Consider the following 15,427-nt stretch of genomic DNA (forward strand, 5'->3'; position numbering starts at 1 on the left):
GAACCCATCCTCTTTCCACAGGCCATGCTGTCTTTCCAGTGGTCTATGAATCAGCCACAGAAACTGGACTCATTTTACTTATTCTACAAGTGTGAATACAAAGGCACACATTTTTGTGTCAGGAGAGAAATTTTTAAATGAGCCTACTGGGGCCCTCTTGTGGGAAGACCCACTGCTACCATATCCAAGCTTCTCTCTCTCTCTCTCTCTCTCTCTCTCTCTCTCTCTCTCTCTCACACACACACACACACACACACACACACACGTACATTTTGATTGGTGAATGCCCTTAGCACAGCCCAGCCCACAAATGAGGCACAGACATTCAAGAGGAAGAACACCCTGGACTCAAATTGCAGCCAGCTCACTGGCACTCTGTGTGGCTTGACTCCTTGACCTCCCATTATATAGGGTTCCCAACTGAACCCAAAGGACAAATATCGTTGCTCTCCAAGCCCAAGCACTCCCCTCATATATACCCAACTGTCTGGCAAGAACTCAGCAGAGGGCAGGGGCAACTATCTTGGCCCAGATGATATCCAAGTTCATTTCCAACTAGTTTATGACCATGTGATCACCTGCAGAACCCTGAGGACAGGGTTACCTCTTCACAGCAGAAGACAACGGAGCCCCAAAACATGAGGCTCATTTGCCTAAGCACACCAGTAAGTGACCAGGTGAGTTAGGGAAACATCCCCGGCCAGCTCAGTGTACTTTCCCGTAGGCCCCAGATTACAAGCTCTCAGCAGAGCACGGGCAAGGAGGCCTACACCTTATACTTGCTCCCTGACCCTGCCTGAGGTCCTAAGAGTGATGGGCCTGTGTCTGATAAAAGCAAGGGGTACTAGAAGCTCTACTCTACTTCATCTCCACTCCGGTGTGATGAAAAGAATGTGGGCTCTGGATTTCGACCCAGGTCTCCTAGACTAGCTGTAGGACTCTGGGCTAGCTGTTTAACCTCTCCAGGTTTCAACCCCGTCATCTACCAAAGGACTTGAGAGTAACCACTTTACTTCGCAGAATGGTTGTCAGTATTAAGTGAGATGTTAGGAAGCATAGAGCACAGTGCCTGACACAAAATGAGGGCTCAGGAAGCTTGTAATGCTCATTAACAACCATTCTGAGAGAAAATTCTGAGCCAAGGACAGGATAAACAAAAGCAGTGAGAGCTTCATTCTCTTACAGAATTATCTTGTGTTCTGACAGCCAAGTCTCTCCTTGGAACTCAGCTTCCCTGAGCCACAGGCCTGCCTACACATCTGGACTACACTCTAGGTAGCTACACAGCCATTTCCACAGAAACCTCAGCATTGCTGGCTGGCTCTGCATCAATGCCCCCTAAAGAAATGACTGAGAATGGCCACTTCAGGGGGCGCCTGGGGGGCTCAGTCGGTTAAGCGTCTGCCTTCGGCTCAGGTCATGATCCCAGGGTCCTGGGATGGAGCCCCACATCGAGCAGGGAGCCTGCTTCTCCCTCTCCCTCTACCTGCCGCTTTCTGTCAAATAAATAAATAAAATCTTAAAAAAAAAAAAAAAAAAGAATGGTCACTTCCTGGTGACTCAGACCTGTCTCCAAACTCCAAGGGGGCAATAGGGAGGGCAGGAATAGCCGGGGCAAATTCAGCAGACCTAGACTGCTTGGACCACCCTAGGTAGGGTGAGCTGGCGTCCAGAAAGTAAGGCGCCACATCCTCCGTCTTCCCTCCCCTCTAAAACAATAAATGGATCTCCTGACAGTAGGCACAATGGGTTTTCTCTATAGCCCGCTCCCAAAGAATACCAGGGACTTTGACGCACTCATCCACATAAAACCCGGGGCAGAATCTGAGTTCATCTTTCCTTTCCCCTGCTGCCTCCAAGCTTCCAGAGAAGGTCAGGTCCTCATAGTGAAATGATGATAGGAAGGAAGGTAGAACTTCCTGTCCATAGCTCCAAATGGACCATCACAAATCAACAAGTACACCAACCCTTATTCTGTGCTAGCCACTCTGGCACTTTGGAGTATAAGCATTCAGCATTCACACTTTAAGAAACCGGTACCTCACAAAGATATTTTACCATTAGCCTCAGTCTCCAGAGTACACAGAGCACCATACTATAGAACAGAACATACAAAAGATACCATCACTGTCCTCAGGTGGTTGATGTCCCATCCACGATTAGTGGGTAACATGGCCTTCCACAAATGAGTTTCAGATGGTACAGTCATCAAAAAGAAAGCCCTCTTAAGAAATATGGCCCAAGAAAATGGATACTGTTCTAGGCAACTTGAGACACAAACTACAACTCTGAAATGATGAGAGGAGTAACGATTAGGTTCTTCCTTAAACTAATTCAGGAGCCCCAAGAAAATAGCATTAACTTACAGAAACAATTAGTGCAGCATGAGGACAGGTCACCAAGCATGGAACTCGCTACTATCATGTTGGCATTGACTATGTCTTCCAGGTAAATCAGCAACTGAAGCATCATATTTTATTTTTAACAGGCCTTAGAGTCCAAGACTATTTATAATCCCAGATCCTTAAAAACTTGAAAGAGGGATGAATTTTAAAATGTACACATTTACATATGTGGGCAGAAACACAAAAATCAGATGCCTCTCAACACAGCTCAGGGACCCATAACTCACGGCTTTCACAATCCCACCTAACACCCAAAGAAAATCCAGGCGCCTTCTCCAAGAGATGGTGGGAGGCTGGGTAGGTAGCCAAGAAACAAAGAAACCTAAACTCAGCACTTGGCAGGACCATTAAGGAGCAGAGGATTTTAAATGCATTGTTTCTGACTCTAAATATGTCTACATTTATTACCAATTTGGGATCAGAAACTACATTTAGTTCTACCGTGACCACGCACTAAAAATATTAAGCAGAGTATTGCCTAGGAAACAGCAGTCTTCCCTGCCGCGACAGCCCCATTTCAGAGCCGACTCTGCCATGGTCCCAGGGCTCCCCATCCTGGGCTTCACGAGCAGAAATGCCACTGTCTTGCCAAGGCCTCCCTTGTTTGCTTTTTAGAAGGCAATGATAGGAGCTGGGGCTAGGGACTACACAACCTCGTCATCCTAAGGGTGTTACAAGGCCAATGAAATCCCATTTCATAGGCCTGTAACAACTAAAACCCACCAGACTGGGAGCTCTGTGAAGGGTAGGGACAATTGTCCACTGCTGTATCCTCACTACTCATCACTGTGCCTGGCACTCAAAAATATCTGTTGATTGAATAAAATCAACAATCTACAAAGGGGGGCGCCTGGGTGGCTCAGCTGGTTAAGCGACTGCCTTCAGCTTAGGTCATGATCCTGGAGTCCCAGGATCGAGTCCCACATCGGGCTCCCTGCTCAGCGGGGAGTCTGCTTCTCCCTCTGACCCTCCCCCCTCTCATGCTCTCCCTCTAATAAATAAAATCTTTAGAAAAAAAAATCTAAAAAGGGGTCATCTGGGGGTTGCCCAGGTGGCTCAGTTGGTTAGGCTGCCTTTGGCTCAGGTCATGATCCCAGCATCCTGAGATCCAGCCCCACATTGGACACCCTGCTCAGCGAGGAGTCTGCTTCTCCCTCCCCCTGCTCTTGTGCTCTCGCTTGCTCGCTATCTCTCTCTCTCTCTCCCTTTCAAATAAATAAAATCTTTTTTTTTTTAATTTAAAAGGGGTCATCTGGGGTGCCTCGGTGGCTCCACTGGTTAGGTGTCGGACTTTGACTCAAGTCATTATCTCAGGGTCCTGGGATACAGCCCCGCATCCAGCTCCCTGCTCAGCAAGGAGTCACTTGTCCCTCTCCCTCTGCCCCTCCCTATGCTAGTGCATGCTCTCGCTCTCTCTCAAATAAATAAAATCTTTAAAGGGGGGTTCATCTGGAACAGCACAATGGAAAACAGTGTTGTCGTTAAAACAGGTGAAAAAAAATTTTAAATAGGTGAACATATGGACAGTGATGATACACAAAAACAGGTACATATTTTTGAGCAGAATCAGAACATAATAGCACACATATATGAATTACTACTTTGAAAAAAGAGTATGTGTGACCACCTCTATGATCAGATACAAAATTAGAATATGGGAAGCTATGCTCAATGGAGTGTTTCTTCCTGAAACATTAGCTATGTGAGAAAACATTTAAAATAAGTATTATTTTCGGGGTGCCTGGGTGGCTCAGTTGGTTAAGCGTCTGACTCTCAGTTTCAGCTCAGGTCATGATCTCATGGGTCATGAGACTGAGCCTGGTATCCAGCTCCACGCTCAGCGGGCAGTCTGCTTGAAGATTCTCGCCTTCTGCCCCTCCCCCACTTGTGTGTGTGCATGCACGCATGCGTGTACACACTCTCCCAAATCAATAAATCTTTAAAAAATAAATAAATAAATAAATATTATTTTCAACATAGAACCCACTCCCTTGTCTGTTGACTTGATCTGGTCCTTGGGATTGCTCAGAGGCCTTGCTCTTGTTTGGCAAGCCCAAGTACAGACCATCCATTCATCAGCCCAAAGAAAGAGTACAAGGGCAAACCTGTAATCTTAAAGTCCAACTTATCAACTTGACCCTGTTTGCCAGTGTACCTGCCAGTGTGCATCAATCAGTATGAATGGCTCACTAGACAGGTGGCCAAGATGGAGGTGTTAAAGACAAATAGAGTATGTAAAAGATGACCTGGCCCAGCGTCAAGGCCAGAGTTTCAAATAAGTACCATCATGCCACAGAGCCCAGGGCCTACTAGCCAGCAAAGTGACTGTTAAGAAAGGTAGCAGTATACCAATCCTTCCAAATATTTAAAAAAAAAAAAAAAAAAAAAAAAAAAACAAGAAAAGGGAACACTTCTGAACTCATTCTGAGTCCAGAATTTGGTGGCACCTGGGTGGCTCAGTCGTTAAGCGTCTGCCTTCGGCTCAGGTCATGGTCCCAGGGTCCTGGGATCAAGCCCCACATCGGGCTCCCTGCTCTGCAGGAAGCCTGCTTCTCCCTCTCCCACCCCCCCTGCTTGTGTTCTCTCTCTCGCTGTGTCAAATAAATAAACAAAATCTTAAAAAAAAAAAAGGTTAAAACGGCAAATTTCATGGTATATATATTTTACCACACTGAAAAATAATTTAAGACTGCTCACAAGTTGGTAACTGCCGAAACTGGACAATGGGTATACGGGTACATTCATTACACTATTCTCTCTTCTAAAATTTAAAAAGCAAAAATGGTGTTTTCTGTACTTTTTCTGGTAACTATTTTTGGTCAAGGTAAAGAAGCCCCCTCCTAGTTCTAAAAAGCTATTTTTATCATGAATGGGTGTTATATTTTACCATGTGTGTTTTTTACATCTACTAAGATGAGCACACAGTTTTTTCCCTTTAGCCTATTATTATAGCAAATTTTGTGTGAAGATCTCCTAATGTGAAATCACCCTTGCATACCTGGGATAAGCCCAACTTAGTCAGATGATCATTTTTATACCCTGCTGGGTTTGATTTGCCATAGTTTGCTGGTCCTCCATGTACTCCCATAATTCTCTGTGCAGCCATCCTAAGACCCACCAAACTGTACTGTAAATATGAACTCCCTGAGGGCAAAGACTCCTTCCTCATCCACTGTTCCATCCTTAGCTAGTCCAAGGTCTAAGGCCACAGCAAGCACTTGATAAAAGTATGGCTGATAAATAACTAAATAAATGAAAAGACTAGGTGGAGAGATGAACAGGTGAGCGGATGAACACCTTAATCCAGAATACTGACATCCACCCAGGCAGGTGTGCAGAGCAGATTTTTCAGGCAGGGAGCCCTTGCAGGCATTCACCAACCACTCCATAGAGCTGTCTTCTCTATGGGCAGCTCAGTTTGTCTGCAGCCCTGTAAGCTGAACCCCAGTCCTAGATTCTCATCTCCCCATTTTCCCTCATTACCCAGTGAAGAACATTCCAAAGTTCAGTGCCTGCTTTCACCCAACAGGATGCAGCCCTCATTATATCAAAGCACACCCCAAAGGTTAGATCCTGGGCTGAGATTAAGGGGGAATGTGGTATTAGATTCAAGCTTAAAAGTGTTCCTCCCAATCTCAAAGTTTATTCCCAACAATCAAAATGGCCTCATCCCAACCCTGACTGGAAAAGCAAAAGCCCATCCCATTAACAATTCACTGCATCAGCAGCACAGAGGAGAGCAATCAGCAAGGGAAACAGCTGAATTATTTCAGCAGCTGTAAATTATGTGTTCTCTCTTCCTCTCCTCCTCCAAGTCCGTGCTCAACTGTGCCCCACGCCTCCACACCGAACTTGGGTTTGTCAAGTATCTACGTCAACTACAGTAACCAAACTTGAGTTCAAGAAGCAGTATTAAAAAGCACTAATTAACTGATATTTAAATAACTGTGTTTAATGTCAACAAAATCACACCTTAAACATCTCCTAGTCTATTAGTTACTTAATTAAATTCCTTAAAGTCCTTGGACACTGGCACAGAGCACACTGCCTGGGGGGAGCTATTCCGAGGCCCTGGCCTTGGCAGGCTGTAGAAGAGGAGGGGCCCATACCCTGGGGAAGAAGGGCCAGAAGACCCAGTTTCCTTCTAGGGTCTCCTAATGAGGTGGCTTTTTTTCATAGCTCCACTGGTCTCCATAGGGGATCAAGAACATGACAAACACATTCTGAGCATGGAAAATAGCCAAACCAGGCCACAGTTTATTTTTTAGTGTATTTAAAAATACACACATACACACACATAAACCCAAGAGAGGCACTTCTCCCATCTGGTATCTGCTCTTCTTAAGAGTGGTGCATCACAAGATATTCAAGCATGTGTACAAAGGGGATACAACAGGATTTGTGACAGCAGGTAGGGTCAGGGGGCTCTGCAAGATGCCACCAACCAAATCCCAGCCTGCCAGAAGTCATCAGCCTGCAACTGACAGGGGTATACTCAGCCAAGAGCGGCATCCTAGACTGGAGCGTGCAAGGGGACTCTAGGTTCCAGTGAATGAGCTTGTGATGGGGATGCCAATGGGACCACAGGAAGTCTCTCCCGCCACAGTAAGCTCCATGGGGACAACTTGCCAGCTAGCCTTATCATATAGCACCAGGTTTGTTAAAAGGGGGTGACATGCCAGCCACCTACCCAGGTAAACATATCTTAGAAACAGTTGGTCTCACAAGAGGCCTCAAGGCAGAGCACATTTGGTCAAGGATCAGTACTCATTTGGAGACCACCTTTGGGGCAGCAGGTGCTCTGAACCCAATTCCACTGGATGCTCACTTAAGAGCATCAAAGGTGTGAGCGATGCCAAGTAGCCCTCCCTTGCCCCACCCTTACAGCAGAAGCCCTAGTTCTTCCTAATTTCCTTACAAAACTACCACCTCACCTCCAGGTTGGCCTTACTTTTTTTGTCTCTGTTACTCAGGACCCTCCCTACACCTTCTTCAATTTTGCCTGAAGAGTCCGCCTTGCCACAGAGTAGGAGGCAATTCTTTCCAATTATTCCTTCCTATCTCTCACTGCTCAGGGATTCCTCTTGTGGCAGCTCTTCTTAAAACAGCCACTGCAGCCCCCGGTAATGCCAACAGAAAAAGCTTGGTTGATATTCCAGACTCTTACCCTGAAACGCAACCACTCCCATAAACAACTAGGCACAGCCCTGGGTTCAGAGAAGCCAGATGTTTGGGTTGCCACTCACAAAAATGTGGAGAGCATCCAGAAAAACAGAAAAGCACTAAGCCCACGCAGCCCAGACATGCTGTTCACTTACTACCTGCAGTTTCTCACCCACGCCAAATCCATTTCAACCTCAGATGATCAGTTAACAGCCCCACCAACCCAGAAAAATATTTTTACAAGACCTTGTTCACTCTCCCATATAGGAGAGCTACCAAAAGAGCAAGATTTTCTGCACCATGAAAAGCTGAAGGAATCCTTACCACCTACTAAGAAACATATATCCAGTTGCAACCACTTCCAACACATCCAACAAGCAGATTATTCATCCTTCAACACCTATGGATTGAGACCCGCTGCAACCCAGCCATGGGCCAAGTGCTAGAGATACAAAGGCTAAGTAAATCGAGGTCCTGCCCTCTGGGAGCCCTCGAGATGGGCAATGCAGATGCAGGAGTCCGTCAGTCACTATAGCAAGTACTGGGTTGAAAGAGCCCACACAGAGGTGGCTGGATGGCTCGGAGGAAGGAGAGAACAGATACCTTCATCGAGACACAGAGGGTCAGAAAGGACTTCCTGGAATAGGTAAGCTTTAAAGATGAAAAGAGTAAAAGGAATCAGCCAAACAATGAGAAAGGCATCCGAAGCAGAGGCAAGAGGGTTTTTTTGAAGACTTGGAGGCATGAAACTAGGAGCATGCATTTATTTCAACAACAGCAGGAGCAAAGGGCTTATGGCAGGTGGCATCAAGACATACAAGAATTCTCTTTGCCAGACAGGTCAGGTGAGTTTCAAACACACAGCTCATTGCACTGTCTTGGCAAACCTCTGGCATCTGAAGAACTGCCCACAATGAAAGGGAGATTAGAAAGGCAAAAAGGAGACCTGCTATATGCCTGCTAAGATAAGATAAGAGGGTCACCATTGTTTGTGAACTCTGCTTATGAACTCATTCCTTTGCCTTGCAGTTCAGTGGTTTGTTAGTTCTTGCAAATTCTCAGCATCTATTAATAGAAAGAGCCAGTCAACAGAATCTGGATTTGGGCTGTATTACTCCCCACAGTGGCCTAAAACCCCAGTAGATAACTGGAACAGGAAAGCAGCTTGAGAATCTAGGCAGTGTTTGTGCCACCTCTCCCTGAAGGATACGCCTACTTTCCTCTCCTCTTGTACGTTTCATATTCAGCAAGTTCATAGCTAAGCTCATGCTCTTGCCCCAATGCTCCTGATCCTCTCGGGTTGCCTAGCTCTACTGCAGAAGCCAGAAACCCAAGAGGCTATCCTCAATACCTCTCTCTCCTTCCCCCCACCCCCACTGCCCTGCCCATCCATCACCAGCCACAGTCAATTTCATCTACTCTTCCCCTTCCTGCGCACCTGCCCAAATTGCTATAGCCACCCCCCACCTCTCAGGTGAGGGCCACCCAAGCAGGCTTTCAATGAAACCAGAATGAAACCAGGTAGCACAATGAGGAAGCAGAAGACACACAGCTTTACTTCATCTCTTATTTGCTCAGCCCAAGGTTTCTGGAGTACCCAAAATCCAGTCTCCGAGTTCCTCTGAAAGGCTCTCAATAAAAGCCACTTTCTTTTATTGGAATCACACTCAGGGAGCCCATTCAATCACAGTAACAAGCTGGAACGTGGGCTGCAGGGAGGATTTGGTGCCTTGCCCGAATCCTCTGGAGATGCCAATGCATTGGGAGCCCAGAGCCCAAAGCCAGACCCATGATTATGGGAATCAAATCACAGGGGAGGCAAGCTTGGCTCCCCGCAACCCCACCCCCCACAGTACATGGAGACATCCTTATGGGGACAGCCACTGAATTCAAGAGTCTTTACCCCTACCACCCTCCCTCACCACAAGGGAAGCCATTTCCTTCCACCAAAGCAAGCAGATGGAAGAAGGCAATTTTCAGGAGGATGATGTGGGTGTCCACGGTAGCCCAGAAATCAATTTCCCAAAATAAAGGACAAAACAGGTATTAAAGAAGAAGAGATCTGGCCATGCCTCTCAGCCTCAACTCAGTGGAAACGTCCCTTCACTACCAATGGCCTTCATATCTGTCAAGAAGGAAAAATGTCCTCTGAAACAAATAATGCAATATATATTAAGAAAAAAAAAAGATAGAAGGAGGGGAAGAATGAAGGGGAGTAAATCGGAGGGGGAGACGAACCATGAGAGACGATGGACTCTGAAAAACAAACTGAGGGTTCTAGAGGGGAAGGGGGTGAGGGGATGGGTTAACCTGGTGATGGGTATTGAAGAGGGCACGTTCTGCGTGGAGCACTGGGTGTTATGCACAAACAATGAATCATGGAACACTACATCAAAAACTAATGATGTGATGTATGGTGATTAACATAACAATAAAAAATTTAAAGAAAAAAAGGAAAAATGTATGTTGAATGAATGAACAAATGGATGATGGAAGGAACAAATAGCAAGCTGAGGAGCTGGAGGGAGAGGGCAGCACAAACAAAGGACCTGCTCAAAACCAACTGTTCATCCATTCTGTCTCCAAGCACTTACTATGTACTCTGTATCTGTGCAGTGCTATGAACACACAGGCATGCACAACCTATGAAAGAGAAACGGGGCAGGGAGAAAAGCACTCTCCTTTATCTCCCTGGGATGGCATATTTCCGAATACGATTTTAACGGCACCACCTGTTTTCCTGACATTAAAGCCATGCCTAACGGCACGAACGCAAACAAAAACTTCACTTTTTATTGTATCCAGTACTTTGGGGCCTGGTGCTTTCTTTTCTGAGGAAAAACCCGTCATTCATCTCCTTGATTAAAAATTGATTTAATTTGGCTTTCATTAGGTAGGTACAAGGGGAAAACATACAGATTCACAGAGATAATTTGCCCAGCAACAGGACTGTGATGAGCTCTGGCGACTGCACAGTTGGGTCCCAACCCACCTCCAATGAAAGACAATTAAAAAGCTCACAACGTGGAGCTTAAGCTCCAGCCAAAAGGAATTATCTCCCCACAAGCGTCTCTACCAGATTTTTGGTTAATATAAAAATTTTCAAAAGGAAAGGAAAGGAAACCCCAAGGATATTTAACATACAACTTAGAATTTCTACATTTTTCAAAACCCCTGCAAGGAGAAAAGGCAAAGAGGTCTTTATTTTTCACTCCTCCTTCTCAAAACTTATCCCATTATTTGACATTGTCATAAAAATTTTCAATTTGTTGAGCACACAGAGCAGAGGACTGTGCAGTGGCTGAGGAACTGCAAGCCACTGTGAAGGGGCTGAGGTGAGAGCAGGAACAGCTGCAGAAAGCCGTAGGAGCTGCGGTCCTTAACACGGTTTGCTCTGCAACGGAGCTGGAGCCGTGGGCTCCGAGCCTGAGATCAAACACTAGGGACTCAGGCCTGTGGCAGGCAAACTACCTCTCCAGCACACTTCAGGCTCCAGAACTCAAGGATTTAAAGCAAATGGGCAGATTTTGCTGCAGTGTCAAAGAATCGTGGGGTAAAACATCAGCAAATTACAAGTACACACCTTGATTAAATGTTAGAGGGATTATTCTACAGCCAGAGCATGAACATGAACTTATACCCCCATCTGCTTGAAACCATTCAATAGTTTTCCAGGGCCCTCAGGATCAAGGCCAAATTCCACACGCAGGCTGTCCACCATCAAGCCAGGATCAACATCTCCAGCTTTCTCTCTTTCCTCTCCCTGTCTACGGTTGGCTCTATGGAACTTTTTTTCCAGTGCTCTAAGACATCTTGTTTCCCACCTCCAGGCCTTTGCACACGTCGTCCCCTCTGCTCGGAATTCTGTTTCCCCTCGTCTTTATGTGGCAGATTCCTACTATCCTAAAAAGTTTCCTCCTCACTCTGAAAGACAGTTCCTCCAGGAGGCTGTCACTGACCCTCTCCACTGGACAGAATGCATGCTGCGACAGCACCCATACTCCCCTGGATCACAACACTTACTACACTTACAATATGGTTGTCCTAAGCATCTTAACAACAGGGACCATGTCCACTCTGCACAGCTCACTTGGCACTTGACACAGTTTAGTAAATTCTTACAGGATGATTTAGATTCCATGTCAGGCTCACTTCTCAGTTCTATCCTAATTCACCCCCCTACACCCCAGCCAGTTATGTGCTCATCTCCCCTATGCCCCAACCTCAACCTCTCACATTTCAGTCCTTAATGGATGGTTCATCCAGGCCTTAACCTCATGCATGTTCATCAATCATCTGGGCAGCACATGCTATGTGCTGGACACAGTGTCAAGTAACCAAGATAGAGATGACCGAGCCACCTCTCCTACCTTCTAGGAGAAGAAAAGGCATATAAACAGATAATTGCCACATGGTATGACAAGTATCATAATGCAGAGAAACATGGGGTTGGGGGAGGGTAGGGAAGATTTCAGCCATTCTACCCACTGTTCCCTCCCCTCCCCAACCCGTGTTCCAGACTAACTACTCTCTATCTCTCCTCATTCTCACAGAAATCTCCAGCACTCTTTCCCTGGATACCTAGCCCAGATCAATATTCTCTAAGCTAGGCTCTCATTTAGCTCCAGATTAATTCAAATCCTTTTTGGCTTCTGCTTTCTCACCTTCTTCAGTTCTTTTCCCCCAGCATGTCACTCACATACATCCCTGCCTCTGCCCTAACCTGAACCAACTTGTCGAAACCACTATTTTTCCATCTCCTCCCTCGAGTGTCTCGGGTGATCGCTTGACATTTATGAAACATCTGCACTTACACGAACATACTTAGCAGTCCCTGTCTACAATGAAAAGAAAAGGGGACTCACAAGGCCCCACAAAATACCAGAAAAAATTAAACCATCCTCAATACAGCCTTCTTCTTCTACTGCTTCCTCTTGCAGATCCAAGTGCTAGAGCATCACGGCCTTCACGAGGATGCGCCCAATTGTGTTACATTTCCAGGGAGGTTACAGCACCCTTAATCCACGAGCCCCCCGGGGCCTGCCCTTTCAGTCTCTCTGCATGCTAGGGTCACTCTATTTAGCCACACATTCATTTAAATCAACACGTACGGAGCGTCCCCGTGAGCCAAAAACCACATTCCTCATAGTGCTGTGCACAATGTTGTATGAGACATACATAGCACATACTCAGTTAATATCTATCATTGAATCTCTGAAAAGAAAAAAAGCAGGTGAGCCTCTCAGGCCCCTTGCCCAGAAATACCCCCGTGCAAAAAATATTCTGCTCTGCAGCCTGAGGTCAGAGACCTCTGCCCTTCCCGCCCCACCCCTCCAGCAAAAAAGCCTCTTTCTCATATAAGCCCAGACCAGGGAGACCTTCACCCCAGCTAAGAAGATGCTGACACAGCCCTCCTATCAGTGTGCCAAGGGAGCCAGAGAAACCCGGGTTGTAAAACACCCTTTTAATCAAGTGACTTGTCTCTAGTTAGTGTAGATTTAGGGAAAAATTTTCTCAAGAAACCAGTAATAAATAGAGGGGAAGAAAAGAACAGAAATTAACGAACATAGTAATTATCCCCTGAAGTTGCAAATCAGAACAATTCCTCACTTGAAGACAAGTATGAAAAACAAGATTAAAGTGCTTCAGGGATGTGTTCGTGAAACAGCAGGTAATAGAACAGATAAAATGTATTTACAGTACCTCACTGGGGACATGTACCTTTTGGCTAATTGCTATCAGATACTAAATACCACTGTAAAAATAATATTTTTCCATGCTTCATTATGGAGTTACAATCATCCATGGGAAAGCAGCAATACAGCAAATGATACTGAATGGTAACTGGAATAATTCCAGGGTCCAATCTTCTACCCAAAGGTCTGGCATAAGTGGGTCTAAGAGCCAGGTTATATACTCCCCTCTCTTAATCTGCTAGGGCTACCATAACAAACACCATAGACTGGGTAGCCTAAACAACAGAAATTTATTTTCTCACAGGTATAGAGGCTAGAAATCCAAGATCAAGTTCTGGCCCATTTGGTTTCTACCTAGAATTCTCTTCCTGCCTTGTACACAGCCACCTTCTCCCTAGGTCCTCACATGGCCCTCTTTTCTTCTCTGTACCCGGGCACTGAGGAGAAAGAGCTCTCTGGTGTTTCTTCTTCTAAGGACATTAATTCTATCAGAGCCCCACCTTTTGTGACCTGATTTAATGTCACTTTTTTACTCCAAATACTGCCACAGTAGGAGTTACAATTTCAACATAGGAATTTTGAGGGGACACTAACCCCCCTGAAGTGTGAGGCCTGTTCCCACACACCAGCTCATTCACTGAAAAAGGAAAATGGAGGAGTAGCTAAGAGAGTGGCCTTGAGGAAAAATAGAGGACTGGGTAAAAAACTGGCCTTGAGGATATACCTGCTGACTCGGGGGTGATGGCCAAAGATCCTAGGGATCCTAGGGCTCTGAGGGCCACAGTGGGTGTTGGGGCGGGAGGGGAGGGAGATGTCGCAAGTCAAATATACTCTTAAGAAACTATTCCTCTCTCTTTCACAGAAGATAGCTAAAGAACAATAATAGTAATGTTTAACAGTAATGAAGAACATATATGGATATAATAACAGTAGGTACCAAGTAGGTGCCAAGTATTTGGCAAGCAAGGTCTCATTTAAGCCTCATGGAAATGAGGTAAAGAATATATGATTAGCATTTTTATTTTACAGGTAAAGAAACAAACTTACATTGGTCAAAGTCACTTGCCAAGGTCACCCGGTGCTGCAGGCAGACTAACAGCCCTCCAAAGAGATCAGGTCCTAAGGCCTGGAACCTGTAAATTTTACCTTTTAAGGAAAAAAGGTATTTGCAGATGTGATTAAGTTAAGGATCTTAAACCGATTATCCTGGATTATCAGACAGGCCCTAAATACAATCACAACGTCCTTACAGGACATAGGCAGAGGGAGATTTGACACAGTCACAGAAGAGAAGGTGATGTAAAGACACAACAGAGATTTGAAGAAGCTGAACTTGAAGTTGAGAGTCATATGAACACAAGCCCGGGAATGCCAGCAGCCACCAGCAGCTGGAAAAAGCAAGGAACAGACTCTGCCTTAAAGCCTCTGGAGAGCATACAGCCCTGCCAACACCTTAATTTCAGCCCAGTGGTATTGACTTTAGACTTCTGGCCTCCAGAACTAAGAGAGAATATATCTCTGCTGTTTTAAGCCACCATGTTTGTGTTAATTTGTTATAGCAGCCACAGGAAACTAATACACCCAGTTAGGAGAGGCAAAGTCAGGGTCCAAACCTGGGACCTGATGACTCCAGGCCTGCACTCTCAAGCCCTGTGCTTTGCTCCTTTTCTGCACACAGCCTCACCAAGCCAGACCTATGCTGTCTGATGGGTGACCCCCGTCAAGACTTGAAGTAATTAGCACTGACAGCTCCTGGCTACAGGGCCCCCAGACAAGTCTCTCTCTACCCCCATATCAAAGGAAAGGCTTATCAGAGGCCCAACCATTATCTTAGTGTTTTAATTATCAGGTAGGGAGCGAAACAGCCCAATTCCCAAAATCCTGATGAGAAAGCACACCAAACTTTCTAATAAAGGATTTCATCTAATCTGTTTGCACTTGACTGTTTTGCATAACACCGAGAAGCTCCTAATCCCTGTTGCTCTGCTCCATCCAGCCCACAATTTATTCTTTCCCCGCACAGACACATTTGGGAAGGAGTTATCAGCTCAAAGTAGTTCAGTTTCCCTCTTACCCCTGTTCACCACCTGATGACTTCCCAGGAACACAGAGAAAAGGAGTGAATTATACTGAACTCCTCTCTCTAAGCCCTTGGGGTAAATG

The 15,427-nt window shown here is 45.7% G+C and overlaps 1 protein-coding gene across 5 annotated transcripts in view; it reads right to left on the reverse strand.

Annotated features, from left to right (window-relative positions):
* SIL1 (SIL1 nucleotide exchange factor) overlaps window positions 1-15,427 on the reverse strand; it is a 212,035-nt gene that overhangs the window by 171,575 nt on the left and 25,033 nt on the right. The window contains exon 2 of one of the 5 annotated variants that reach the window (XM_027606951.1): window positions 14,312-14,410. The exons of the other annotated variants lie outside the window; for them this stretch is intronic. Coding sequence (XP_027462752.1) covers window positions 14,312-14,313 — 2 coding nt within the window. The 5' untranslated portion in view covers window positions 14,314-14,410. The remainder of the gene's footprint in view (window positions 1-14,311; window positions 14,411-15,427) is intronic. 5 annotated transcript variants of the gene reach the window in all.

Source organism: Zalophus californianus, chromosome 5 (genome assembly GCF_009762305.2).
Source record: "Zalophus californianus isolate mZalCal1 chromosome 5, mZalCal1.pri.v2, whole genome shotgun sequence".
In the NCBI taxonomy this organism is placed as follows: domain Eukaryota; kingdom Metazoa; phylum Chordata; class Mammalia; order Carnivora; family Otariidae; genus Zalophus; species Zalophus californianus.